The sequence below is a fragment of the Carcharodon carcharias genome, chromosome 26 (genome assembly GCF_017639515.1).
Source record: "Carcharodon carcharias isolate sCarCar2 chromosome 26, sCarCar2.pri, whole genome shotgun sequence".
NCBI lineage: Eukaryota > Metazoa > Chordata > Chondrichthyes > Lamniformes > Lamnidae > Carcharodon > Carcharodon carcharias.
In genome coordinates this window covers 24,497,183-24,524,705 of record NC_054492.1, presented here as the reverse complement: position 1 = coordinate 24,524,705, position 27,523 = coordinate 24,497,183, and the positions used below count along the sequence as shown (strand labels likewise).

Genomic DNA, 27,523 nt, shown 5'->3' with positions numbered 1-27,523 from the left:
ACTTTAGTGTGCTTTTTATTATAGGGTATGTAGTTCTTTCAGCTAATTTTGTCTCTTCCTGAGATACTGACTCCCTGCTAGGGTATGACTAATGGCCACTGGTAACAAATATTCATGTGCAAGCCTCAATAACAAGTACTGGCAGGCTGTTTGAACCTGGGAGTACAATTTAAGACACTTTTATTATTCAAAGCATATGTTTGAAATTTTGATCCTAATTAGCTTTGCTAGTGAAACAGAACATTTGCTACTAGTGGCCGTGCTACCACAAGCAAAAAAAAACAAAGACAGCAAAAATGGTTAAATTACAACCCTGGCAATCCTGAATTATGTATGACAGTAATTTGATAGCTGGAAAGGAAATTCAGTGCTGAGGAATTTAAATCAAATCAATTTATTTTCACATTCTGCACAGCTTAGAAATTATATTTTGATATAATTTAAACTAGTCAGCTTGTATTTTTACTTGCTCTGAATTACCAAGCGACAAGTGCATCCCAAAATTCATTTCACTGTAGCCTGTTATACTGACCTATTAAAATAAGCTCATCACTTCCCAATCTTCAGAAACAGAACACATTGCACTGCTATTCTTCATTCACTGATTGTGTTCCTTAGCAATTTAAAATTTCATAGCAAGAGATGGCTCTGTGTAAGATGTAATTAAAAATGCAATAGGGAGGGTTGTTCAATTTTCTGTTCTCCACGGAACATTTAGCTTTGTTGTAAGAAACAACTATTTTCATCCTTCCAGAAGGAACAACAATGTGGCTAATAAAGTGACATAGCTATTAATCAATTCCCAAAAACAAAATCAATATAACAGGGAAACAAGTAACAAATTTAAAATGTCATTATTAGTGTAAAATACCATGAATAAATTAGAGCAGCAATTATTAATGGGCGGTAAATATCAGACTGAATACTGCATGATTGGTTAATTGTCAACCTTGGTATGCACATTATAACCATAACATACTACTTTGAATATGAAGATGTTATTCTTACCTTCTCCTCGAAGCATTTCTTCATCAAATTCTCTTTATTTTGGAGCTGGTTACCCAGATTACTACATTCATCCTCTTTTTCATCAAGCTGCCGCCTGTGAGTGTCCACTTGCCCCATGAGCTCAGAGTTCCTCTTCTCTAAACGACTTTTAGCAGTATCTGTCTTCTTCACCTGGTGGAAGAGACACATAGAATTTGCTGCACAAACTAATGACTTTAACTTGATAGGGAACTATGAGATGCAGAATGTGGAGGATTGTTCGAAAATCTTAAACTTATCCAAACCCTACTTACATAAACATAAAACAGTTGGCTGCAGGATTCAAAGTAACTCTGATGTACATTAACCTGTCTCAAACTGTGTAGGTGACTTGTTTGCCAAACTTGTACAAAGCAGTTCCATTTTAATCATTAATTTTTCTCCCACAGACACCATGTCAAGTCTCCTTTCTCTGGCAGACATTATGATATAGGTTGAAATGTTTCTCAGGTATAATTTCTGGGGAGTGCCAAAATTCACTTTTCAGGACACCTGAATCTTGACCTGTGTGTATCTAAGTGAGGCAAGATCAAAAGAGGTTAAGTGCACTAAGTAGAACAAGTTCCTCCAATTTCAGCACTTCTGATTGGTGCCAAAGTGCCAAATTCTATGGTCCAGCTGTAACTGTGTTATAAGAGCAGCTCTGGAAGTGAAAGATGATCTAATATGGCAAGTTGCCATGGAGGACAAAATTATGGAACTGAAGCTTTAAGTTACACAGGTAAGAAATGCTTTCAAAGTATTGCTCCCCAGATTGGAATGAACAACTTCACAAGTCAATGAACAGAGACTTCAGCTGTCAAACTGCACAACCCAAACCGTCACAAAATGAAAAGCAAGCATGCTTAGTAGCCTTTATCTTGAATGATGATCACACCTGTTTAAACTTTGATATATATCATTCCGCTCCATCATCACTGTTATGACACACTGGGGATAGTGTGCCGTCATATCAAGTCCCGCTGTTCCCCAAGCTGTGACAAACGTGAAAAGTTTGACCAGATTGCCCCCATTCTACTAACTGTTTAACTTAGGTTAACAGAATATGAGAACCAGATTTGTAAACTTAAGTAAATGACTGTTTATTGAACAAATTGTATTTAACTAGTGGCAAAAGAAAGAAATATGAACGGCTATCTTCTAACCCTATTGACTTAAACTCTACCTCTTCTTAAGCACGCACACGCACCATGGATTTTAAAAGTGAGATAAAACAGTTCAACAGCACCAATCCAGAGTATGGGATTAGATGGATTGATTTTGATATCTTCCAAATTGCTTGCAGTTTGTTGTTGACATGAGATGGTCTCCCAGCACTTTCAGTCTGTGGTTCACTGGTTGAAAAACTTGCTTTTCAATGTCTCTACCGATAATTTTTCCCCTTTTCCTCCTAACAGGGGTTTTCAGAGAAAGCAGGTGAGAGATGTGAGGAATAGCCAGCTAGCTAATATGCAGAATTGCTGGAACCTTACAAAAACAAGATCTTTTTCAGATCTTCACTCTTTGCAGACTAGGAGCTGCTCTGCCTGCACTGTTACCACATAAAAACCCTGATCACCTGGTCAGAAGCCAATTAAAATACTGTTGTCAGGCAGTTCCCCCTAGTCCAGAGCTCCTTTCCAGAACCAATCTGTTCTCTTATGGCACCCTATGTTCCAAGATGACAACATTGTAGGTATTCCTCATCCTGCTCCATTGAACATGATTTCAACTGCAGCCATGGTAGTTTTTTTTAAAGCTACAGTCCAAGAAAAAAATAGGTCTTTACATGCCTCCACCCTTAAAAAGGATGAAACGCCATTTTAAAAATGGGTTTCATCATATGGTATGTGACACGTGGACAACAAAACACGAGACATACATTCATTCATTCATCCATCCATCCTCCTTATACATATTTCAGTAATTTACACCCAGGACAATGCATCCGCAATCACATTATAATTACGGGCAATGTGAACAATCTTTACATTGAATGATTGAAACAATAGATTCCATCTAAAGTGTCTCACATTTCGAATTTTAAACTTCTCAATAAATGGCAACAGTCAATGTAAATTAGTGTTTCTTTGTTATCATGTCGGACATAAACTTCAGTGTTGAAGAGACAACAACAATGCTAGAGTTTATTTTTCTACTATAGAGTACTTCCTCTGATATTGATTTAGTTTCTTAGAAAAGTACTCCACTGGCTCTATCCCTTTCCTTGTTTTTGGATTTTGCTTTTTTTCTTGATCTTTACCCTTGCCCTGTTCCATATCATTACTACTGGCTTTAACCCAGTTTCCTTTGTGCTTTTGTTCCCTGCCTCTGCTTGAGTTTGCATGTTTCTCTTCCTTTACCTTTTCTTTTACCCTATCTTTACTTCTAGATTTGTCCTTTTTCCCTCTATCTTTGTCTTTACCCTGTTCTCTATCTCAGCTTCTAGATTTTGATTTGGCCCTTTTTTCTCGCTCTCTGCTTTTACTTCACTCTCTACTTTTAGTTTTCAACTTAGCCCGTTTTGCTCTTTGCTTTCACTCTGCTTCCGATCTCTACTTCTGGATTTGCCTCTTTACCGTTACTCTGTTCTGGATCATGTGTGCTAGATTTTGACTTGACTTCCTTCTCCAACTCTTTTCCATTAGTCTGCTCTCGTGCTACTTTAGGTTCTCCTGTTTTCGTTTTGGGTAATGGCACAAAATGACACAATCTACTAATACCCGACTAAGTGGGTATTAAAGGTGCTGGTTTGATCACATGTTGAGATTTATCTACTACCTGACATGTATGACACATCTTACAAAATTGCATTACACCCTTATGAAATCTTGGCCAGGTAAAATGCCTGTCTATCGATGTTTGGGTTTTCTGTAATCCCACACATCCTGCCATAGGGATTTCATGTGCTACTCGCAATATCTCCTTACGATATTTGGGCGGTACCACTATCTGATGAACAGCCTTCCATTCCTCATCTGCAGGTCTGTGAGGTGTGTCCGCTTCCTCATCAGAACTCCATTTTTAAGGTAATAGCATTCCGGAACTCCTTCAGCCTCAACTTCAGTGTGAGCTGACTGTGCTAACGTGTTTAACTCTGGATCTCCTTTCTGAGCCTCAATTAATGAAGACATGCCAAACACTTCCTTTGAATTATCCTCATCCTTAAAGAAAGTTTTGGCTATCTAACATCTGCTTGTGGTATTACTTTGACCTCTGGTGATGGACTTTGCTTAGCCATTGCCCTGGTCACCACACGATGGAAAAATACCACAAATTTGTTCTTGTAACTGCTCTGTCTCTTTAGCCTCTCTCGGACTTTCCGTAATTATGGGCGAAGCTATAACCCTCACTCCTGCCAAATCATTCCTCAGGAGTAAATCAACTCCATCCACAGGTAATTTCTTAACCACTCCTACAACCACCAATCCAGATAACAAATCACATTCCAATTGCACTTTGTACAATGGAACCGAGATATACTCTCCACTTATCCCATTTACAATACTTTAGCCTTCATTAAAATCTCTGGAGGAAAAACTAGGTCCTTCTTCAGCAAAAGAGTTTGAGTAGCTCCTGTGTCCCTTAATATAGTTATGGGTTTAGCTGCATCACTTGATGAAAAAGGGGTCATCTTCCCTTTAGATAAAAATCCTTTATATGTCTCATCTACCTTATCACTTCACCTGCATTCAAAGCAGTGTTTACTCCCAGATCTTTATTTGTAGTTAAAGCTACGATTTGGTCCGTGGCATTTTCTTGAGTTCCCTTTTCAGACTCACTCTTACAAACTCTAATAAGATCCATTGGCTTCCCTCACAACTTCCAGCATTCTGAATTAATGTAACCCACTTTATTACAATGGAAACACTTAGGCCTTCAAGTTTCACCTCCACCTTGAGTACCTTCCTTCCTGATCTGGGGAGGAGATCTCAAGGTATTCCCAGCTATCCATTCTTTACCCTGACTACTTGCCTTCCTTTCACTCTCCCGCTTATTATCCTTTTCAAATTTATGGGGGTGTTGGAAAAAAGCTTTAGGTTTATGGATCAGCTCATAATCGTCAGCCATTTCTGCTGCCTGCTAACAGTTGCAACCCTTTAGTCTTCCTCATGGGTTCTTATTATAGAAGATAGGGACTTTTTAAATTCTTCCAAGAGAACTGTCTCTGAGAACTTCATAGGTAGATTCAACTCCTAATGCTTGTATCCACCTGTCAAAACTATTTTGCTTAATCATTTCAAATTCAATGCAAGTTTGCCCAGGTTGTTTCCTTAAATTTCAAAACTTTTGTCTGTATGCTTCAGGGACCAACTCATATGCACTCAAAACAGCCTTTCTTCTCTGCATCCTAATCTTCCCTCCTTTAGCACATCTGTTTTCTTTATACCTTCAAAGCATCTTGGGACATGATCCTGTGATAGAAGCACTAGATAACTCCTAGCTGTGCTGACAGAAACAGGTCAGTGAGGGTAAAACCATAAATACAGTCTTTTAAAATGAATTTATAATTCCAGTGTAACTAACACAGAGGAATCCTTCTTCCCATACATTTGAGTGCAATTTGTTCCACTTTCACTGAACATTTCAACATGAATAACCACCAAACATTTTAATTGGGTCTTCTCAGGCTTTGCATGACTGTTCTCCTTACCCAGTATACCCCAATTTATGACCCGTTTGCTACTCACCCTCCTATATGGCTCAGAGACATGGACTATGTATAGCAGGCACCTCAAACTCTGGAGGTACCACCAACATTGCCTCCACAAGATCCTGCAAATCCATTGGCAAGATAGGTGCACCAATGTCAGTGTTCTCACTCAGGCCAACATTCCCAGCATTGAAGCATTGACCACGCTCAATCAACTCCGCTGGGCAGGCCACATCATCTGCTGAGTTTTTCCAGGTAATTTTGTTTTTGTTTCACATCATCTGCATGCCTGACACGAAACTTCTGAAACAAGTGCTCTACCTGGAGCTACAACACAGCAAGCGAGCCCCCGGAGGGCAGAGGAAATGCTTCAAGGACACCCTCAAAGCCTCCTTGAAAAAATGCAACATCCCTCCAACATCTGGGAGTCCCCAGCCTAAGACTACCTGAAATGGAGGGAAAGCATCTGGGAAGGAATTGAACACCTCGAATCTCATCGCCAAGGACCAGCAGAAGCCAAGCAGGGATAGCGAATAGGACACGTAGCAACCCAGCACCCCACCCACCCTTTCCCCCTACTACCGTCCACCCCACCTGTGACAGAAGACTGCAGGTCACGCATTGGACTCTTCAGTCCCTTGAGAACTCATTCTTAGTGTGGAAACAAATCATCCTCCATCCCAAGGGACAGCCTAAGAAGAGTCTGATCCCATTCTCCTGTTTGCTCCCCATTCTGTTAAATTGTCTTCTTTTTCAAGCAAGTCTGTTTTAATAACAGACCTTGCTTCAATGGTATGCAGCGAAGATCTCTGCATTCTAACCACACTCTGCAGAAAACGTTCTCGAATTTGCTAATTCTTCACTCAAACATTTCCATTTTGTGCCTTTGTTACTATCTCACTGACCAATGGAAATAAGTCATCAATACTTAACCTATAATAATTCTTCCCAAGACCCCATCATATCACCCAAAACCTACACAGCTCCCTAACTTTGTCTCCCTTTGTAACTGTAACCTCTCATCCATAAAACAACCTATTAAATCCACATTAAACCTTTTGATTGCTTTCTTTTTAAAAACAGCTCTCCTAGAAAGGGTGACCAAAAGTATACATGATTCTTTAATTACAGCTTAAGACCACAGACATGTTCAACGTTACCACCTTATTTTTATATAGTTTTCTATAACCTCAGCATTTAAAACCAGGGGTTCCATTTACCTTTTATACATCCTTATCCTACTTGCACTGGCACCTTTAAATAATTTGCTTGTCAGTGCACCAATATGCCTTTGTCTTCTACTGCACTTAAAATCTTACCATACAAGATGTACATAATTCCCCTATTCTAAACTACAAAATGTATTTTTTTGCATTTATCTCCAATAAAACAGCATCTTCCACCTATTTGACCCTCTAAACTGTTTATTTCCAGTATTCGGTCATCACAATTCACCATATCTACCAATTGGTCATAGCTCCCTCAATTCCCAAGTCCAGATCATCTTAAAATGGGTCTTAATATAATGCCTTGTGGATCATGGCTCTGTGTTTCAGTCTGAGAAACTGCCATTACCTTTTGCATGCTAACCATCAAACTTCTCTGCCCATGTGCCCACGCCCTGTTTAATCTTATACATGATACTTTAAATGCTTTATAAAAATCCATATAAACTATATCACATTTGTTTGATTCTATTATTTCTAAGAATAATATAAAGGTGGTCAAGCATGATCAGCAGAAACAACTTGAGATTTTTTTTATTCCAGTTCCCTTGCTCCATAATTTAAAACACCAAAAACTATTTCTAAGATCTGAAGCATTTCGATAACAGATTGGCAAGTTTCTCACATCTTAAAATTACCATCATATTTAGTGTAAAGCAGCAGTGAACTGCAGTGAAGGAACAATTTTTTAAACATTATAGAACAGCATTTTTTTAAGCCTGCAAGACCTCAGACTTTTCAGTAGCCTGGCACAGGAGCTTCTCTTAATTACTTGTATAGCAGAATCTTAACTGCACCATAGTACCATTATCCGCAAGAATTCAATTGGGTGTTGGGTGTTTTATATAAATCCACTGTAAATAAACTTTGGTTTTAATCAAATATTTTCCCCTCAGGCATCAACTGCTGAGTCAGCAAGAAAAGTCACTGTTACCTGAATGTTCAATAAAGAACCTATTTATGGAGCTCAGCTATTTAGCTGTCAGTCAGTGGGCCAGTAGAAGTCAAGATTTTGGGTCTAGGAAGCCAGTTTAAAAAGAATGCTGGCTATTACCATTCATTTGTGCATCCCTTTCTTCCCCTCCCCTCCCTCCCCCCTCTCCCCCTCTCCCCTCCCTTCCCCTCCCTCTCCCTCTCCACCCCCTCCCTCTTATGTACTGACCCATAAAATAACGTTTCCTATCCTGTGTCGACCGTCCCACAGCTACTATAGCAAAAAAAATTAATTCGTGTCAAAAACTACAGTTACAGAAGAGCATATAATATTATAAACTATTGATGCCAATGCAATATTTTGAGAACAGTCATGGCTAAAATTTAAATAAACTTATAGGGGGGAAAGAAAGATATGTTTATTTTGAAAAAAGGCAGGTTACTTTTAATTTCTCACTTCATTCTGATCACAATGCATAACACAGTCAAAGAATCACAGGGTTTTAATGGCACAGAAGGAAGCCATTCAACCCATTGTGTCTGCACCGGCTCTCCAAATTAGCATTATGACCTAGTGCCATTGCCCTGCCTTTTCCCCGTACCCCTGAACCTTGTTTCTATTCAAATAATCATCTAATGAACCCTTGAATGTCTCGATTAAACCTCCTTCCGCCATACTTCCAGGCAGTGCATTCCAGACCCAAACCACTCATGAAAGAATTTCTTTTCACGTCACATTTGCTTATTTTTCAAATCACTTTAAATCTGTGCCCTCTCGTTCTTGATCCTTTTATGAGCAGGAACAACTTCTCCCTATCTACTCTGTCAAGTCCCCTGATGGTTTTGAATATCTCAATCAAATAGCCTCTTATCCTTCTTCTATCCAAGGAGAACAGTCCCAACCTCTCCAATCTATCTTCATAACTGAAGTTTCTCATCCCTAGAACTATTCTTGTAAACATCTTCTGCACTCTCTCCAACGTGTTCACATCCTTCCTATAATGTGGTGTCCACAATATTCCAGCTGAGGTCTAACGAGTGTCTCAAATTCAGCATCACCGCCTCACTCTTGTACTATATGTCCCTATGAATAAAGCCCAGGATAGTATATGCTTTATTAACTGCACTCTCCACCTGACCTTCCACCTTCAATGATCGATGCACATATACAACCAGATCTCTGTTCCTGCAACCCCTTCAAAATTTCATCCCTTATTTATATTGTCTGTCCAAGTTCTTCCTACCAAAATGCATCAACTCTCACTTCTCCACAATGAGCTACATCTGTCACCTATCTGCCCACTCCACCAATTTGTCAATGTCCTTTTGAAGTTCTACACTGCCCACCTTGCAGCTTACAGCTGGACCCAAAACCCTGACTTCTACTGGCCCACTGACTGACAGCTAAATAGCTGAGCTCCATAAATAGGTTCTTTATTGAACGTTCAGGTAACAGTGACTTTTCTTGCAAACTTTGTACCATCTGCAAACTTCAAAATTGTCCCCTGCACACCAAGATCTAGATCATTAATATATAGATCAGGAAAAGCAAGGGTCCCAAGACTGACCCCTGGGGAACTCCACTACAAACCTTCCTCCAGCCTGAAAAATATCCATTGACCATTACTCTCTGCTTCCTATTTTCCAGCCAATTTTGTATCCACGTTGCTTCTGTCCCTATTATTCCACGAGCAATAACTTTTCTCATAAGTCTGTTGTGTGGCACTGTATCAAATGCCTTTTGAAAGTCCATGTACACCACGTCAACAGCATTACCCTCATCAACCTTTTCTGTTACTTCTGTTAATAGTTAAGTAAATGAGCTGAATCCTATACTCCCAGATCCTCAGCACTACCCAAAGCTGTTGACTAGCTGCGTAAGAGCAACATTTGTATTTTCTGAAGACTGTTCGATCATTTTCAAATTGGCAACAATGCTGAAAACTGTTTACTAAGCACAGAATGCCACGAGGCAGCATTAATTAGCTTTGTCCAGCTTCACAGAATCACAGAATCGTTACTGTGCAGGAGGCAGCCCTTTGGCCCATCGTGTCTGCACCAGCTCTCTGAATGAGGAACTCACCTGGTGCCATTCCCCTGCCTTCTCCCCGTAATCCTGAACATTCTTCCTTTTCAGGTAAATCTAATTCCCTTTTGAGTGCTTCAATTGAACCTGCCTCCACCACACTCTCAGGCAGTGCATTCAGATCCTAATCATTCACTCTGTTAAAAAAAAAGTTTTCCCAACATCTCACTTTTTCAATTTACTAATTACTTTAAATCTGTGTCCTCTCGTTCTTGATCCTTTCACAAGTGGGAAGTTTCTCCCCATCTACTCTGTCCAGACCCCTCATGATTTTGAATACTACTATCAAATCTCCTCTCAGCCATTTTTTCCTCTAAGGAAAACAGTCCTAAATGCTCCAATCTACCTTTTTTGGCTTATTCTTTCATTAACGGGATGTGGGCTTCACTGGCTGGGCCAGCTTTTATTGTCCATCCCTAATTGCCCTTGAGAAGGTGGCGGTGAGCTGCCTTCTTGAACCGCTGCAGTCCATATGGTGTAGATGCACCCACAGTGCTGTTAGGAAGGAAGTTCCAGGATCTTGATCCAGCCACAGTGAAATATATTTTCCAAGTCAGGATGGTGAGTGGCTTGGAGGGGAACTTCCAGGTGGTGGTGTTCCCATCTATCTGCTGTCCTTGTCCTTCTAGATGGTAATGGCCATGGGTTTGGAAGGTGCTGTTGATGGAGCCTTGGTGAATTCCTGCTGTGCATCTTGTAGATGGTACACACTCCTGCTACTGTGGACTAATGGTGGAGGGAGTGAATGTTTATGGATGTGGTGCCGATCAAGCAGGCTGCTTTGTCCTCGATGGTGTTAAGCTTCTTGAGTGTTATGGGAGCTGCATTCATCAAGTCAAGTGCAGAGTACTTTATCACACTCCTGACTTGTGTCTTGTAGATGGTGGACAGGCTTTGGGGAGTCAGGTGGTGAGTTCATCATAGCAGAATTTCCAGCCTCTGATCTGCTCTAGTCGCCACAGTATTTATATGGCTAGTCCAGTTCAGTTTCTGGTCAGCAGTAACCCCCAGGATGTTGACAGTGGGGGATTCAGTGAAGGTAATGCCATTGAACATCAAGGGGCGATGCGATGATTAGATTCTCTATTGGTGGAGATGGTCATTGCCTGGCACTTGTGTGGTGCGAATGTTACTTGCCACTTGTCAGCCCAAGCCTGGATATTGTCCAGGTCTTGCTGCATTTGGACATGGACTGCTTCAGTATCTGAGGAGTCGTGAATGGTGATGTGCAATCATCAGCGTACATCCCCACTTCTGACCTTATGATGGAAAGGTGGTCATTGATGAAGCAGCTGAAGATAGTTGGGCTGAGGACACTACCCTGAGGAACTCCTGCAATGATGTCCTGGAGCTGAGGTAACTGACCTCCAACAAGCATTGCCATCTTCCCCCCCCCCCCCACCCCAAAAACCACTGACTACAGTTTTGCTAGGGCTCCTTGATGCCACACTCAATCAAATGTGGCCTTGATGTCAAGAGCAGTCACTCTCACCTCACCTTGGGAGTTCAGGTATTTTGTCCACGTTTGAACCAAGGCTGCAATGATGTCAGGAGCTGAGTGGCCCTGGGCATCAGTGGGCAGGGTATTGCTAAGCAAGTGCCGCTTGATAGTACTATTGATGACCCCTTCCATTACTTTACTGATGATCGAGAGTAGACTAATGGGCGGTAAGTGGCCAGGTTGGATTTGTCCTGCTTTTTGTGTACAGTACATATCTGGGCAATTTTCCTAAATGGCCAGGTAGATGCCAGTATTGTAGCTGTACTGAAACAGCTTGGCTAGGGGCACAAAAAGTTCTGGGGCACAAGTCTGTAGTACTATTGTTAGAATATTGTCAGGGCCCATAGCCTTTGCAGTATCCAGCACCTTCAGCCATTTCTTGATATCACATGGAGTGAAACAAATTGGCTGAAGACTGGCAGCTGTGATGCTGGGGGCCTCCAGAGGAGGCCAAGATGGATCATCCACTCGACACTTCTGGCTGAGGGTTGTTGTATATGCTTCAGCCTTATCTTTTGCACTGATGTGCTGGGCTCCCCCATCATGGAGGATGGGGATATTTGTGGAGCCTCCATTTAGTTTAGTTGTCCACCACCATTCAGGACTGGATGTGGCAGAACTGCAGAGCTTAGATCTGATCCGTTGGTTGGGAGATCACTTAGCTCTGTCTATCACTTGCTGCTTATGCTGTATGGCACACAAGTACACCAATGTTATAGCTTAACGAGGTTGACACCTCATTTTTAGGTTTGTTACTGCTGCTCCTTGCATGCCCTCCTGCAATCTTCATTGAACCAGGGTTGATCTCCTGGCTAGAAGGTAATGGCAGTGGGGAATATGCCAGGCCATGAGGTTACAGATTGTGTTAAGAGTACAATTCTGCTACTGCTGGTGGCCCACAGTGCCTCATGGATGCCCAGTCTTGAGTTGCTAGATCTGTTCAAATTCTATCCCATTTAGCACAGTGGTAATGCCACACAACATGATGGGGGGCATCCTCAATGTGAAGGCGGGATGCCGTCTCCACAACAACTGTGCGGTGGTCACTCCTACCGATACTGTCATGGACAGATGCGTCTGTGGAAGGCAGGTTGGTGAGAATGAGGTCAAGTATGTTTTTTCCCTCTTGTTTGTTCCCTCACCATCTGCTGCAGACCCAGTCCAGCAGCTATGTCCTTTAGGACTCGGCCAGCAGTAGTGCTATCGAGCCACTCTTGGCGATGCACACTGAGGTCTCCCACCCAGAGTACATTCTGCACCCTTGTGCTGCTCCACATGGAGGAGCACTGATTCATCAGCTGAGGGAGGGTGGTACGTGATAATCAGCAGGAGATTTTTTTGCCCATGTTTTACCCGATACCATAAGACTTCATGGGGTCCGGAGTTGAAGTTGAGGCATCACGTGGTAACTCCCTCCCAACTGTACACCACTGTGCCGCCACCTCTGCTGGGTCTGCCCTGCCTGTGGGACAGGACAGGCATACCCAGGGACAGTGACGGTGGTGTCTGTAATTATCTGTATGATATGATTCCGTGAGGATGACTATGTCAGGCTGTTGCTTGACTAGTCTGTGAGATAGCTCTCCCAGTTTTGGCACTAGCCGCCAGATCTTAGTAAGGAGGACTTTGCAGGGTCGACAGGGCTGAGTTTGCCATTGTCGTTTCTGGTGCCTATTTCAAGGCTTTGTAGCATTTAGATACAACAGGCCATTTCAGGAGGCATTTAAGAGTCAACCACATTGCTATGCTGAAGTCACATGTCGGCCAGACCAGGTAAGGGCAGCAGATTTCCTTCCCTAAAGGGCATTAGTTAACCAGATGGGTTTTTAAAACAATCGGCAATGGTTTCATGGTCATCATTGGACTTTTAGTTTCAGATTTTTATTGAATTCAAATTCCACCAACTGCCATAGCAGGATTCAAACCAGGGTCCCCAGAGCATTACCCTGGGTCTAGTGCAGCGACAATACCACTATGCCATCACCTCCCCCATAACCGAGGTTCTTCATCCCTGGATCTATTCTCGTGAATCTTTTCTACACTTTCTTTAATGCCCTCACATCCTTTCTAAAGTGTGGCAGCCAAGACTGGATGCAATACTCCAGCTAAGGCCAAACTAATGTCTTAGACAAGTTCCAAGTTTGTATTAGATGCAATCGACAGAACATCTCCAAGTTTCATTGAAATTTAGGACACAAAAGGAGAGCCTTCAACCTATTGTAGTTGGGCTGGCTAATTGCAACAGGAATCCATAACAATTCTATTGCTCTGCTCTCTTTACACTCTTAGCCTTGTACCTACATTTGCTTCAAAAGGAAATTTATGAAAGTTTCTGACCTATGATTATAAGCTACCCAAGCTCTCTCTTAAAATCTTGTGAAATGTATGACTGCATCACAAACATCCACATGAATTCACTAATTTTCTACATCATATTTGAAATTCCTTCTTCATAACTCAAAAGATTTTTTAAAATCCCTCCAATCACCAGAGTTTTAAAATGTTTTAAATGTATTATATTGACAAATGTTATTACATTTCTATTTTCTACACTGTGTTGAACTACAGAATAATGCACAGTATTTCAATAAAGCAAATAAAATCTTTTGGTTTTCTCCAGAATTGTTTTGATCTAAGATCTGGAAAGTCAAATATTTGGTCATCTAAAATTTACACTACTCTGTGCTTAATGAACAGTGCCAGTGGGCTCTGGGGCACATAGTTTTGTATTAGAGAACAGGATAACGGCAATAGTCTGTTAGGAACAAATCATAATTGTAAACCAAACCTGGAAGACAGACACTACCAAACACTGGTATTTTCTCAAAAAAAAACTTTACCTCTTTTCACCTTTAATCCCTCAACTCACTGAGCCAGCAAACATTCTTCTACATTGAGTCCTTCCTACATTTGTTATATTCTGTCTTTGGCTGTCTTTCTTGGTTTCTGTGCTTCTGTTCCATTGCTTCTGTGTCTCCACTTTTTGAAAACAAAAAGTATCAGAAAGTTTCCCCTTAACCACAACTGACCATCATCTGTACTATTGAAGTCACAGCATTAACACACAACACATCTATCCACTGTGCATCAATTTACTATTTCTCAAACTTCCAAAACAGCATTTTCGTTTTTAAGGAAAACTATACCATATGAGCTGCACAACAAAAAAACAAGGAACAGTGATGGACTTGGTGCAACACAAAGATAAAAGCAAAAAACTGCTGGAAATCTAGAACAAAAATAAAAATACCTGGAAAAACTCAGCAGGTCTGACCCCTATCAAGCCCTCTATCCAGCTCTACTTGTCCCATCCCCACTTAAACCAGCTTATATTTCACTTCACTTCTATTTTTCCTTAGTACTGTTGAAGAGTCACATAGACTCGAAACGTTAACTGTGTTCCTCTCCACAGATGCATTCAGACCTGCTGAGATTTTCCAGGTATTTTTATTTTTGTTTTTGTGTTGGTGCAACACAAATGTTGCTTTTCTATACAGTTGGAACTTCACTACTGGTGCATCACATGAATTCTTTATTTAGTAAGAAGTGTTTCTTTTAAAGGCTGGATCTTCCAGGACACAATGTCATCATGCAGGGCATTTGCTTTTCAAAGGGCATTTATTCATGCAACACACAATGCAACACAGGTTTCTCTAAGACTACAGTGCAGAGTAGCAGGTATACCTTGTAATCAATTAAATGGTAATTTATCTTTGCAGATGTTCAAGTCCTTTAGAAGTCAAACCTGATTTCTCTTTAATTGCCCTTGAGTCACACTTTGTAGAGGCTACAGGACCAACGTAGTATACTGCTAATGTCACTAGACTGGCAACCCAGAGGCCCAGGTTCTGAGGACATTGGTTCAAATCCTACTACAGCAGCTAGTAAAAACTGAAATTAAAAGCTAATCTCATCTACAATGACCATGAAGTCATTGTCATTTGTTGTAAAAACTCTTTTGGTTCCCTTTAGGGAAGGGAAGCTAGCCTGTGTGACTCCAGACCCACAGCAAAGTCATTGACTCTCAAAAGCCCTCTCAAAAGGCCTAGCAACCACTCAGTTGTATCAAAGTGCTACGAGGTCTATGAGAAATAAAACCAGACAGACCAACCGGCATCAACCTAGACACACACAGCCCCGTCAACTCTGCAAAGACCTCTTGGAGGCTTGTGCCGAAATTGGGAGAGATGTCTCAGACTAGTCAAGCAATAGCCTGACAAAGGAATCACACCTTACAATGTCCCAGACACCACCATCACGATTCCTGGTTTATATCCTGTCCCACCAATAGGACAGACCCACCAGAGGTGGTGGCATAGTGGTATACGGTCGTGAGGGAGTAGTCCTGGGAGTCCTCAACATTGACTCCAGAGCCCATGAAGTCACATGGCATCAGGTCAAACATGGGCAAGGAAACCTCTGGCTGGTTACCACCTACTATACCCATCAGCTGAGGAATTAGCAGTCCTCCATGTTGAACACCACTTGGAAGAAGCACTGAGGGTGCCAAGGGCACAATGTACTCTAGGTAGAATGGCTTGACAGCACCACTACTGACCAAGCTGGCCAAGTCCTAAAGGACATAGTTGTTAGACTGGGTCTGTGGCAGGTAGTGAGGGAACCAACTAGACGGAACCTCGACCTCATCAGTCTACCTGTTCCATCTGTCCATGACACTACTGGTAGGAGTGGCCATCGCATAGTCCTTATGGAGATAAAGTCCCATCTTCACATTGAGGATACCCTCCATCGTGTTCTGTGGCACTACCACCATGATAAATGGGATGGTCTTTGAACAGGTCTAGCAATTTAAAACTGGGCATCCATGAGTTGCTGTGTGCCTTCGGCAGCAGCAGAATGGTATTCAGCCACAATCTGTAAGCCCATAGCCCAGCATATCCCCCACTCTATCATTACCATCAAGCCAGGGATCAACCCTTGTTCAATGAAAAGTGCAGGAGGGCATGCCAGGAGCAGCAACAGGCAAATCTAAAAATGAGGTGTCAACCTGGTGAAGCTACAACACATGCTACTTGCATGCCAAAGAGTGTAAGCAGCATGCAATAGACAGAGATAAGCGGTCCCACAACCAACAGATCAGATCCAAGCTCTGCAGTCCTGTCACATCTAATTGTGAACGGTGGTGGACAACTAATCAATAACTGAAGGAGGAATCTCCACAAATATTTACATCCTCAGTGATGGGGGACACAGCACATCAGTGCAAAAGACAAGGCTGAAGCACTTGCAACCATCTTCAGCCAGAAGTGCCAAGTGGATAATCCCTCTTGGCCTTCTCCAAAGGTCCCCTGCATTACAGATACCAGTCTTAGTATGACAAAATCTGCAAAGAGTGAAATACAGTACCCTGTATAAGGAACAAACACAAAACACATGAACTTTCAGAAGAAATAAATGATTACTCACTGTAGCACCTCAATATTTAAAAACCCAATAGCCCCTGAACTAAACATATGGAATTCCATACATAACAAGATATCTGTCTAACCTTGTTAAAAGATGCCATGTTTCTCATCACATCTGTATTAAATGTTGAACTCTGGGACCTAATTTTGAATACATGTCAGATTGACAAGATGAAAATACTAAAATTCTACATGGAATGTGTTTGAAGACTTTCATCCAGTACTTATAATCAGACCCACATCATAACATTGCCCACACTTAGGCACTAAATTAACAATCTCATTCCGAGAAACCATGTGAAGGCTGGTGAAGAAGTTTTTAAAAAAATTTCATAGCCCTTTAAAGGAGTAATCCAGTGTTAATATAGCAATCACCTTGTTAAAACCAATTGCTATTTAAACACGTGATGAGCATTAATTATCCCATCTAACTAGAATAAAAAAAGGTACAGCTGGAACAATGTGTGGAAGCTACTAGAAAGTTAGTAGCACCAAGGAGTTGTCTAGAAAATAAACCAGCTTTAATCAAAAGACCAGCCTGGATTAATTCTTGCACCACAACCTCTTATTGTGAATAACACACTGATGTTGGGGTTGTTGTGACAGAGTAGAGAGAACTTTACTCTGTATCTAGTCATAACTTTGGGAACACTAGCTGCAGGTACTGGGCTCCTGAAATGGAAATCATTCTATTTCTCTGCACTAACATTCCTCACCTGGAAACATGTAAAATTCAGAGAAACAATGCCGATGTACGTGAAAAGATTAAAGTATTCAGTCGTGCAAAAGCATTCCAAAAATAGATTTAGAAACTGTACAAAAATAAAAAATCTTTATCCACGCTAAAGATATGTCTGATTTAATACAGAATGTAAAATTTTATCCAAAAGTCCAATATCAATTTTTCCTCCTTGCATTTGAAGGTTTCAGATTCAAAGCAAATTCTGTCTTGAGAAGAATGTGTTATTTTCTGTGAAAGTCACTTGATCTTCCATGAAAGACTAACTCCAGATTCAGCATGAGCAGAAAACGGGTACAAAAGCCATCAAAACATAAACCAGTATAATAGGTGATTTTAATACAGCAAGAAACCACAGTTTGCCGATTTTTCATTCGCTAAGCAATTCTTTCAGAAAACACTAAAGTTTAATTGAGTCAAGTCATCAAGGTAGCATTTGACAAAGTGTGGCATCAGACAGCCCGAGCAAAACTGGAGTCAATGGAAATTCGGGGGAAAACTCTCTGCTGGTTGGAGTCGTACCTAGCACAAAGATGGTTGTGGTTACAGGAGATCAATCATCTCAGTTCCAGGGCATCACTGCAGGAGTTCCTCAGGCAATGTCCTAGGCCCAACCATCTTCAGCTGTTTTATCAAAGACCTCCTTTCATCATAAGATCAGGTGGGGATGGTCGCTGATGATTGCACAAAGCTCAGCATCCTTCGCAACTCCTTAGATATTGAAGCAGTCAATGTCCAAATACAAGATCTGGGCAATATCCATGCTTGGGCTGATAAGTGGCAAGTAACATTCATGCCACACAAGTGCCAGGCAATGCCATTTCCAACAAGAGAATCTAACCATCTCCCCATGATATTCAATGGAACTACCATCGCTGAATCCCCATTATCAGTGTTCCAGGGGTCGCCATCGACCAAAAACTGAGCGGGTCAGAGGCTTGGAAATCTGGGGCGAGTAACTCACCTCTTGACTCCCCAAAGCCTGTCCACCAACTAAAGGCACAAGTCAGGAGTGTGATGGAATACTCCCCACTTGCCTGGATGAGTGCAGCTCCAACAACATTCAAGAAGCTTGACACCATCCAGGGCAAAGCAGGCCACTTGATTGGCACCCCATCCACAAACATTCACTCACACCAACACAAATTGGCTGCAGTGTGTACCATCTAGAAGATGCACTGCAGGAACTCACCAAGGGCTCCTTTGACAGCACCTTCCAAACCCTCAACCACTACCACTGAGAAGGACAAGGGTAGCAGATAGATGGGAACACCACCAACTGCAAGTTCCCCTCCAAGCCACTCAGCATCCTGACATGGAAATATATTGCCGTTCCTTCATTGTCACTGGGTCAAAATCCTGGAACTCCCTCCCCAACAGCACTGTGATTGTACCTACATCACATGGGCTGCAGCTGTTCAAGAAGGCAGTTCACCGCCACCTTCTCAAGGGAAATTGGGGATGGGCAATAAATGCTTGGCCTTGCCAGTGACAGCCACATTCCACAATGCATAAAAAAATTCAAGTGAAGAAAAGCTTGATTTGATAGATATAAAAGTGAGGGGCTTTCAACTACTGCAGTGGGCAAGTTATCCCTTGAAGATCAAAAATATAAGGGATCCTTCAAGGAAGCATTACAGGATTATAGGGTGTGCATATAAAATGCAAACAGCTTAATCTGACAGTAAAGATATTTTCTACCTTTCAATCTTTCTGATCACAGTCAAAATTTGCTACATTAGTGCAGGCTGTAGCAATGGTGGGGGATGGTGTTGTTAGGAAGCAAGTATCCGGGCCAGAGGTCAACAAGCCCAAGTTGATCACTAGAAAATAGAGATAAAAGCAAAAAACTGCAGATGCTGGAAATCCAAACCAAAAACAGAAACAGAAATACCTGGAAAAACTGAGCAGGTCTGGCTCTCCGTCAGGATTTTCGTATCTCTCTTTTACCTTGTTCACCTTCATTGCTTTCCATTTCTCTCCTGGTGTTTGACAAGGTGTTCGCTAAAACACGCTTTCACAGCCATATTTCCTTTCTCAGTGACTGTCTCCGTCTCCGATTTACCCCACGTGGATTTCAACTGAAATTCCATCCCTCATGTTTCGAACCCACCCAGGATTACAGGTATCTCCGGGACATACAACGCTCCTCGGACTGCTGTTCCCGTCGCATTCTGAGATCCACACTCAGTGTCATGCGCCGCCATATGAACACATTCGACCTCTCCCTCCAGCAGCACCGCCGCACCCTTTTCCAAAGCTGCGCGTGCCCCCAGTTTCATTTTATTCTTCGTCTCATCAGACGCCTCAACAAGAAACTTTTTCTCTTTCTCTCAAGTGCTAAGGAACGCAAGCTCCAACAACTCATAGACACCAACACCCATCCAGGACCCTCCACCCCTGCCTGTCCCTCTGTCCCTGTCCCAACTTCCATTCCCAGCCCCGGCCGTGTATTCACTATACCCCCTGACCTTCCCCTTTCCGACGCTGAACGTTCAGTGCTCAGCAAAGGACTTAGTTTCATACCCTTACACCCTCACCTCAATGAATTTTGGGCTCGGCACAGTGCTGAACTCTTCTTCCGCCGCCTTCGTCTCTGTGCTCACTTCTTTGGGCAGTAGTCCTCTCCCCATTCAATGGATCCTTTTACCCATCTCCAATATTCTCCCTCCAGTTGGACCCCTCCCTCTGGATTCTTACCTTCTCTCGATCTTTTCATGAGAACTGTCAGCATGACATTAGTCGTCTCAATTTCTCTGCTCCTCTCACCCATTCTAACCTTTCTCTCTCAAAACTTATTGCACTCCGTTCTCAGGTCCAACCCTAACATTGTCATCAAACCCGCTGACAAGGGTGGTGCTGTTGTTGTCTGGCGCACTGACCTCTACCTCGCGGAGGCTGAGCGTCAACTCGCAGACACTTCCTCCTACCTCTCCCTGGACCATGACCCCACCACTGAACATCAAGCCATTGTTTCCAGGACTGTCACTGACCTCATCTCCTCTGGGGATCTTCCTTCTACAGATTCCAACCTGATAGTCTCCCAACCTCGGATAGCCCGCTTCTACCTCCTATCCAAAATCCACAAACAGGACTGTCCCAGCAGACCCATCATGTCAGCCTGTTCCTGCCCCACAGAACTCATTTTTTGCTATCGATTCCATTCTCTCTCCCCTTGTCCAGTCCCTTCCCATCTACATCCGTGATTCCTCTGACACCTTACGGCACATCAACAATTTCCAGTTCCCTGGCCCTAACCGCCTCCTCTTCACCATGGACGTCCAATCCCTCTACACCTCCATCCCCCACCAGGATGGTCTGGCGGCTCTCCGCTTCTTCCTCGAACAGAGGCTCGAACAATCCCCATCCACCACTACTCTCCTCCGTCTGGCTGAACTTGTTCTCACACTGAACGATTTCTCCTTTAACTCCTCTCACTTCCTCCAAATAAAAGGTGTGGCTATGGGTACCCGCATGGGCCCCAGCTATGCCTGTCTCTTTATGGGGTATGTGGAACATTCCTTGTTCCAGTCCTACTCCGGCCCCCTCCCACAACTCTTTCTCCGGTATATCGATGATTACTTAGGTGCTGCTTCATGCTCTCGTCGGGACCTGGAAAAATTTATTAACTTTGCTTCCAATCTCCACCCCTCCATCATTTTCACATGGTCCATCTCAAACTTCCCTTCCTTGACCTTTCTGTCTCAATTTCTGGTGATAGACTGTCCACCAATATCCATTACAAGCTTACCGACTCCCACAGCTACCGACTACAGTTCCTCACATCCCACTTCCTGTAAGGACTCCATCCCATTCTCTCAGTTCCTTGGCCTCCGTCACATCTGCTCTGATGATGCCACTTTCAAAAACAGTTCCTCTGACACGTCCTCCTTCTTCCTTAACTGAGGTTTTCCACCCACGGTCATTGACAGGACCCTCAACCGTGTACGGTCCATCTCCCACGCATCCGCCCTCACGCCTTCTCCTCCCTCCCAGAAACATGATAGGGTCCCCCTTGTCCTCACTTATCACCCCACCAGCCTCCGCATTCAAAGGATCATCCTCCGCCATTTCCGCCAACTCCAGCATGATGCCACCACCAAACACATCTTCCCTTCACCCTCCCCGGCAGCATTCGGTAGGGATCGTTCCCTCCGTGACACCCTGGTCCACTCCTCCATCACCCCCTACACCTCAAACTCTTCCCATGGCACCCTCCCATGTGACAGCAGAAGATGCAACACCTGCCCCTTCACTTCCTCTCTCCTCACCGTCAAAGGACCCAAACACTCCTGTCAAGTGAAGCAGCTTTTCACTTGCACTTCCCTCAATTTAGTCTACTGCATTCGTTGCTCCCAATGCGGTTTCCTCTACATTGGAGAGACCAAACACAGACTGGGTGACCACTTTGCAGAACACCTTCAGTCTGTCCGCAAGCATGACCCAGACCTCCTTGTCGCTTGCCATTTCAACACTCCACCCTGCTCTCTTCCCCACATGTCTGTCCTTGGCTTGCTGCATTGTTCCAGTGAAGCTCAACGCAAACTGGAGGAACAGCACCTGTTCTTCTGACTAGACACTTTACAGCCTTCCGGACTGAATATTGAGTTCAACAATTTTAGATCTTGAACTCTCTCCTCCATCCTCACCCCCTTCCCATTTCTTCCCCCTCCTTTTTATTTTTTCCAATAATTTATATAGATTTTTCTTTTCCCACCTATTTCCATTATTTTTAAATGTATTTCCACCCATTGTTTATTTATACCTTTTAGTATTCCCCCACCCCCACTAGAGCTATCTGTACCTTATCTGTCCTGCCTTCTACTCTTAATTAGCACATTCCTTTAGATAATATCACTACCTTCAACACCTCTTTGTTCTTTTGTATATGACAGCTTTTGGTTATCTCCACCTATCACTGGCTGTTTGTCCCAACAACCACCCCCCCCACCCCCTTAAACCAGCTTATATTTCACCCCTTTCCTATTTTTACTTAGTTCTGTTGAAGGGTCATGAGGACTCGAAATGTCAACTGTGCTCTCCTCCGCTGATGCTGCCAGACCTGCTGAGTTTTCCCAAGTATTTCTGTTTCTGTTTTTGATCACTAGAATTGTTTGCTTCTGTAACAAAGGCCAACGGTTTCACAGGAGCTGCACTCCTCAGGAAGTCTTACTTTAATAAAAACCAATCTATTACTGACCAGAAATACTGGGGGAAAAGCACAATCCATAATAGCTTCTAAAAGGCCAAGGGATAATTATTTGACAGAGGCATTTTAAAGGCTATGGGGAAAGAGCAATGGATTAGATGCAGAGCTCTTTCAAGGATCCAGTGCTGGGAAGATGTGCCAAATGCCACCTTCTGCAGTGTAAATTGCTATCCCAATAAAAGAAATTAAAACAAAACAGGACCCCTCTGACCTAATCCGCAGAATTTTCATAGTGACCTCATCATACTGAAACTATACATATGCAGTTTGCAGCTGTGTGGTTATGCGGTGCTTTTTTTGTAAAAGGCAATTACATGCAAAAATATAAAACAGGGTTGCATCTGAAACAACAGTAAGGAAATTTTCTTTTCTGAAATGGAATATTTTGGTAGGAGAAATAGGCCACTTATTCTTTGGGAAGAGTGTCAAAATAGTATAGAGAATCAAACAAATCTAGGGGTACACATTCACACAATCATGAAACAGCAGCAAAATTTAACAAGACCATGAAAATGCAAACCAAGTATTTTGGTTCACTTTTGAGGGACAGAACTGAAAAGCAGGGGAGTTACACTGAAACACTTATGCAGTTTTGGTCTCCATATTATAAGAAGATGGAGGGTAAGGGGAAGGTTCAAAAAGAATTTACCAGGGTGATACCAGAACTGAGACATTAACAACCATCAGGAAAAACTAAACAGGCTGGGACTCTTTTCACTAGAAAAAAAAACATGTGACTTGCCTCAAATTGTTCAGGAAAGCTTAGGCAAATTGATGAAATAAGCACATTGATGGTAGCATACAGAAAGAGAATGGTTGTGTACATTCAATGGTAAAATATTGAAGGGTATGGAGGAAGACAGCAACCTACAGATGTGAATACACAAATTCCTTGAAAATGCAAATAATGATAAAACAATAAAATAGGCCAACACTTACATGGGTTCTTTTACAAATCTGAACTGTGAAAGTTCAAGTTTTGGGCACTCCCTAATAGTAGACAAAGCCATTAAGAATACATAATGTACATTCACTTGAAATTGTAGTAATGAAGAAAAGACTAACACGCTGAGATGATTTTCATTGGAGCAGAGAATAAGGAGATTTTACAACAACTTATATTTATATAGCATCATTAATATAATAAAATGTCCTAAGGTACTCCACAGGAGCATTACAAAATAAAATATGACATCAAGCCAGAGAAAGAGATATTAGGTCAGATGATCAAAAGCTTTCTCAAAGAGGTAATTTCCAATGAGTGCCTTTAAAGAAGGAAAGTGAGGTAGGGATACAGAGAGCTGTATGGTGAGTATTTCAGTGCTGAGGGCCCAGGCAATTGAAGGAAAAGCCACCAATGATGGAGTGATTAAAATCGGAGATGTTCAAGATGTCAGAATTAGATGAGTGCAGCTATCTTGGAGGGTTGGAGAAGGTTACAGAGATAGGAACATGCGAGGCCATGGAGGGGTTTGAAAACGTGGATGAGAACTTTTAAAATCAAGATGCTGCTTGACTGACAGCCAGTGCAAGTCAGCGAGCGCAAGCGTGATATGTGAATAGGACTTGCTGCTAGTTAAGACATAGGCAGTAGAGCTTTAGTTGACTTCAAGTTTCCAAAGGGTAGAATCTGGGAGACCAGCCAGGAGTGTGTTAGAATAATCAGGAGGTAATGAAGGCTTGAGCGAGGTTTTCAGCAGCAGAAGAACTGAAATAGGGGCAAGTTCGAGCAATGTTACAAAAGGTAGAAATAGTGATTTTAAAAGTGAAAATATTTGAAAAGGAAAATGGGAACTTAAAGGAGGCCTTTCCCAGTGCTGGTCTTGTCACAGCTGGTGTGAGACCAAACCAAAGTCACTAATCCTTCTCTTCGTTTCTCCCTGCAGATTGGTATTTGGCCTCTATATGACTGACTGTCCAGGTTTTTACGTGGAGAATGAAGAGCAGGGGAAATCCCCTGATGCTGTTGTCAATATCTATCCTTCAACCAACATCACTAACAGCAGATTATCTGGTCATTATCAATGATTACATTGCTGTTTGTGGGGTGTTGCTGTGTTTCCTACACTACAACAGTGACCACACTTCAAAAATACTTTGTTGGCTGTAAAGTGCTGAGACATCCAGTGGTCGTGTAAAGCGCCAAATGAATGCAAGTCTCTTTCTTCCTTCAAAACGAAAGCAGACTGAGGATTATTCATTTGGTTTTCCATCCTCCAAGTTAAATCTGTCCTTTGCTGTTGGCTCCCCGCAGCACTTTCTGATTTTCAGAAATCAAGCTAGGGCTCCCTATGCTGCAATTCTTTCATGTTCAGGAACATCACTTCTACTCCTCAACAAAAGAGTTTCACAGACATCAAAATCCATCGATTTAAAATGTCAAGAGAGGATTAAAGAGGGAGACACACACAGGGGTCAGAGCTTGGGCCCCAGCTATTCACAATATGTATCAATGATTTGGATGAGGGAATCTAATGTAATTTTTACATATTTGCTGATGGCAGAAAACTAGGTGGGAATGTGAGCAGTGAGGAGGATGTTAAGAGGCTTCAAGGCGATTTAGACAAGTTGAGTGAGTGGGCAAGTACATGGCAGATGCAGCATAACATGGATAAGTATGAAGTTATCCAGTTTGGTAGGAAAAAACGAATGGCAGAGTATTATTTACATTGTGATAGATTGGGAAATATTGTTGTACAAAGGGACCTGGGTGTCCTTGTACATCAGTTACTGTAAACAAGCTTGCAGATGCAGCAAGCAGTTAAGAAGGCAAATGGTATGTTGGCCTTCACTGCGAGAGGTCTTGAGTACAGGAGCAAGGATGTGGAATTCCGCAGGGATCATTCCCTCTGGGACACCCTGGTCCACTCCTCCATCACCCCCTACACCTCAACCCCCTACCACAGCACCATCCCATGCAACTGCAGAAGGTGCAACACCTGCCCTTTTACTTCACCCCTCACCATCCAAGGGCCCAAACACTCCTGTGAAGCAGCATTTCACTTGCACTTCCCTCAATTTAGTCTACTGCATTCACTGCTCCCAATGCGGTTTCCTCTACATTGGAGAGACCAAACACAGACTGGGTAACCACTTTGTGGAACACCTTCAGTCTGTCTGCAAGCATGACCCAGACCTCCCTGTCACTTGCCATTTCAACACACTACCCTGCTGTCATGCCCACATGTCCGTCCTTGGCCTGCTGCAAAGTTCTAGTGAAACTCAACGCAAACTGGAGGAACAGCACCTCATCTTCCAACTCGGTACTTTACAGCCTTCCGGACTGAATATTGAGTTCAACAACTTTAGATCATGAATTCTCTCCTCCAACCCCACCCCCTTTTTCCAATAATTTCTATTTTTTTTCTTTTCCCACCTATTTCCATTATTTTTAAATGTATTTCCATCCATTGTTTTATCTCTACCTTTTAGCCTATTTCAATGCCTTCCCCCCACCCCACCCCCACTAGGGCTATCTGTCCCTTGCTCATCCTGCTTTCTACCCTTAATGTCACCATTAGCACATTTCTTAGCTAATATCACCAGCGTCAACACCTCTTTGTCCTTTTGTCTATGACATCTTTTGGCAATCTCCACCTATCACTGGCCCTCTATCCAGCTCTACTTGTCCCACTCCCCCTTAAACCTGCTTATATTTCACCTATTTTCTATTTTTCCTTAGTTCTGGTGAAGAGTCATACAGACTCGAAACATTAACTGTGTTCCTCTCTGCAGATGCTGTCAGACATGCTGAGTTTTTCCAGGTATTTTTGTTTTTGTTTCAGATTTCCAGCATCTACAATTTTTTGCTTTTATTGATGTGTCACTGCAGCCTAGGTGAGACCACACCTGGAGTATTGTATGCAGTTTTGGTCTCCTTACCCAAGAAAGGATATACTTGCCATAAGGGGAGTGCAGCAAAGGTTCACCAGGCTGATTCCTGGGATGGCAGGATTGTCGTATGAGAGATTGGGCCAACCAGGCCTGTATTCACTGGAGTTTAGCAGAATGGGAGTGGATCTCATTTTACTATATAAAATTCTGACAGGGCTGGACAGACTGCATGGAGGAATGATGTTTCCTCTGGCTGGCTGGGGGTGGGGGGGGCGTCTAGAACAAGGGGTCACAATCTCAGGATGCAGAGTAGGCCATTAGGACCAAGATGAGGAGAAACATCTTCACTCATGGGGTGGTGAACCTGTGGAATTCTCTGCCACAGTAGGCTGTGGAGGCCAAGTCACTGAATATATTTAAGGAAGAAATACAAGGATGTGATTGCACTGTAGAGGGTGCAGAGGAGATTTACCAGGATGCTGCCTGGGCTGAAGGGTCTGAGGAAAGATTGAATAGGCTGGGGTTGTTTTCCTTGGAGCAACGAAGGTTGGGAGGGGACCTGGTGTATAAGATTATGAGGGGCATAAGTAGGTGGATAGGAAGGCTCTTTTTCCATTAGTAGAGAGGTCAGTAACCAGGGGACATCAATTTAAGGTAAGTGGTAGAAGGCTAAGAGGGGAGTTAAGGAGAGATTTTTTCACCCAGAGGGTGGTGGGAGTCTGGAACTCACTGCCTGAAAGGGTGGTTGAGTCAGAAACTCTTGTAACATTTAAGAAGTATTTAGATATTCGCTTGGGTCGCCACAGCCTCCAGGGCTATGGGCCAAGCACTGGAAAATGGGATTAGGGTAGTCAGATTTGTAGACTGCTGCAGACACGATGGGCCAAAT

General features: G+C 42.7%; 1 protein-coding gene across 2 annotated transcripts in view; it reads right to left on the bottom strand.

Moving 5' to 3' along the window:
- The window catches only part of golm2 (golgi membrane protein 2), a 103,284-nt gene that overhangs the window by 62,409 nt on the left and 13,352 nt on the right, over positions 1-27,523 (bottom strand). For both annotated transcript variants that reach the window (XM_041175138.1, XM_041175139.1), the window contains exon 2: positions 1,009-1,179. In XM_041175138.1, coding sequence (XP_041031072.1) covers positions 1,009-1,179 — 171 coding nt within the window. The remainder of the gene's footprint in view (positions 1-1,008; positions 1,180-27,523) is intronic.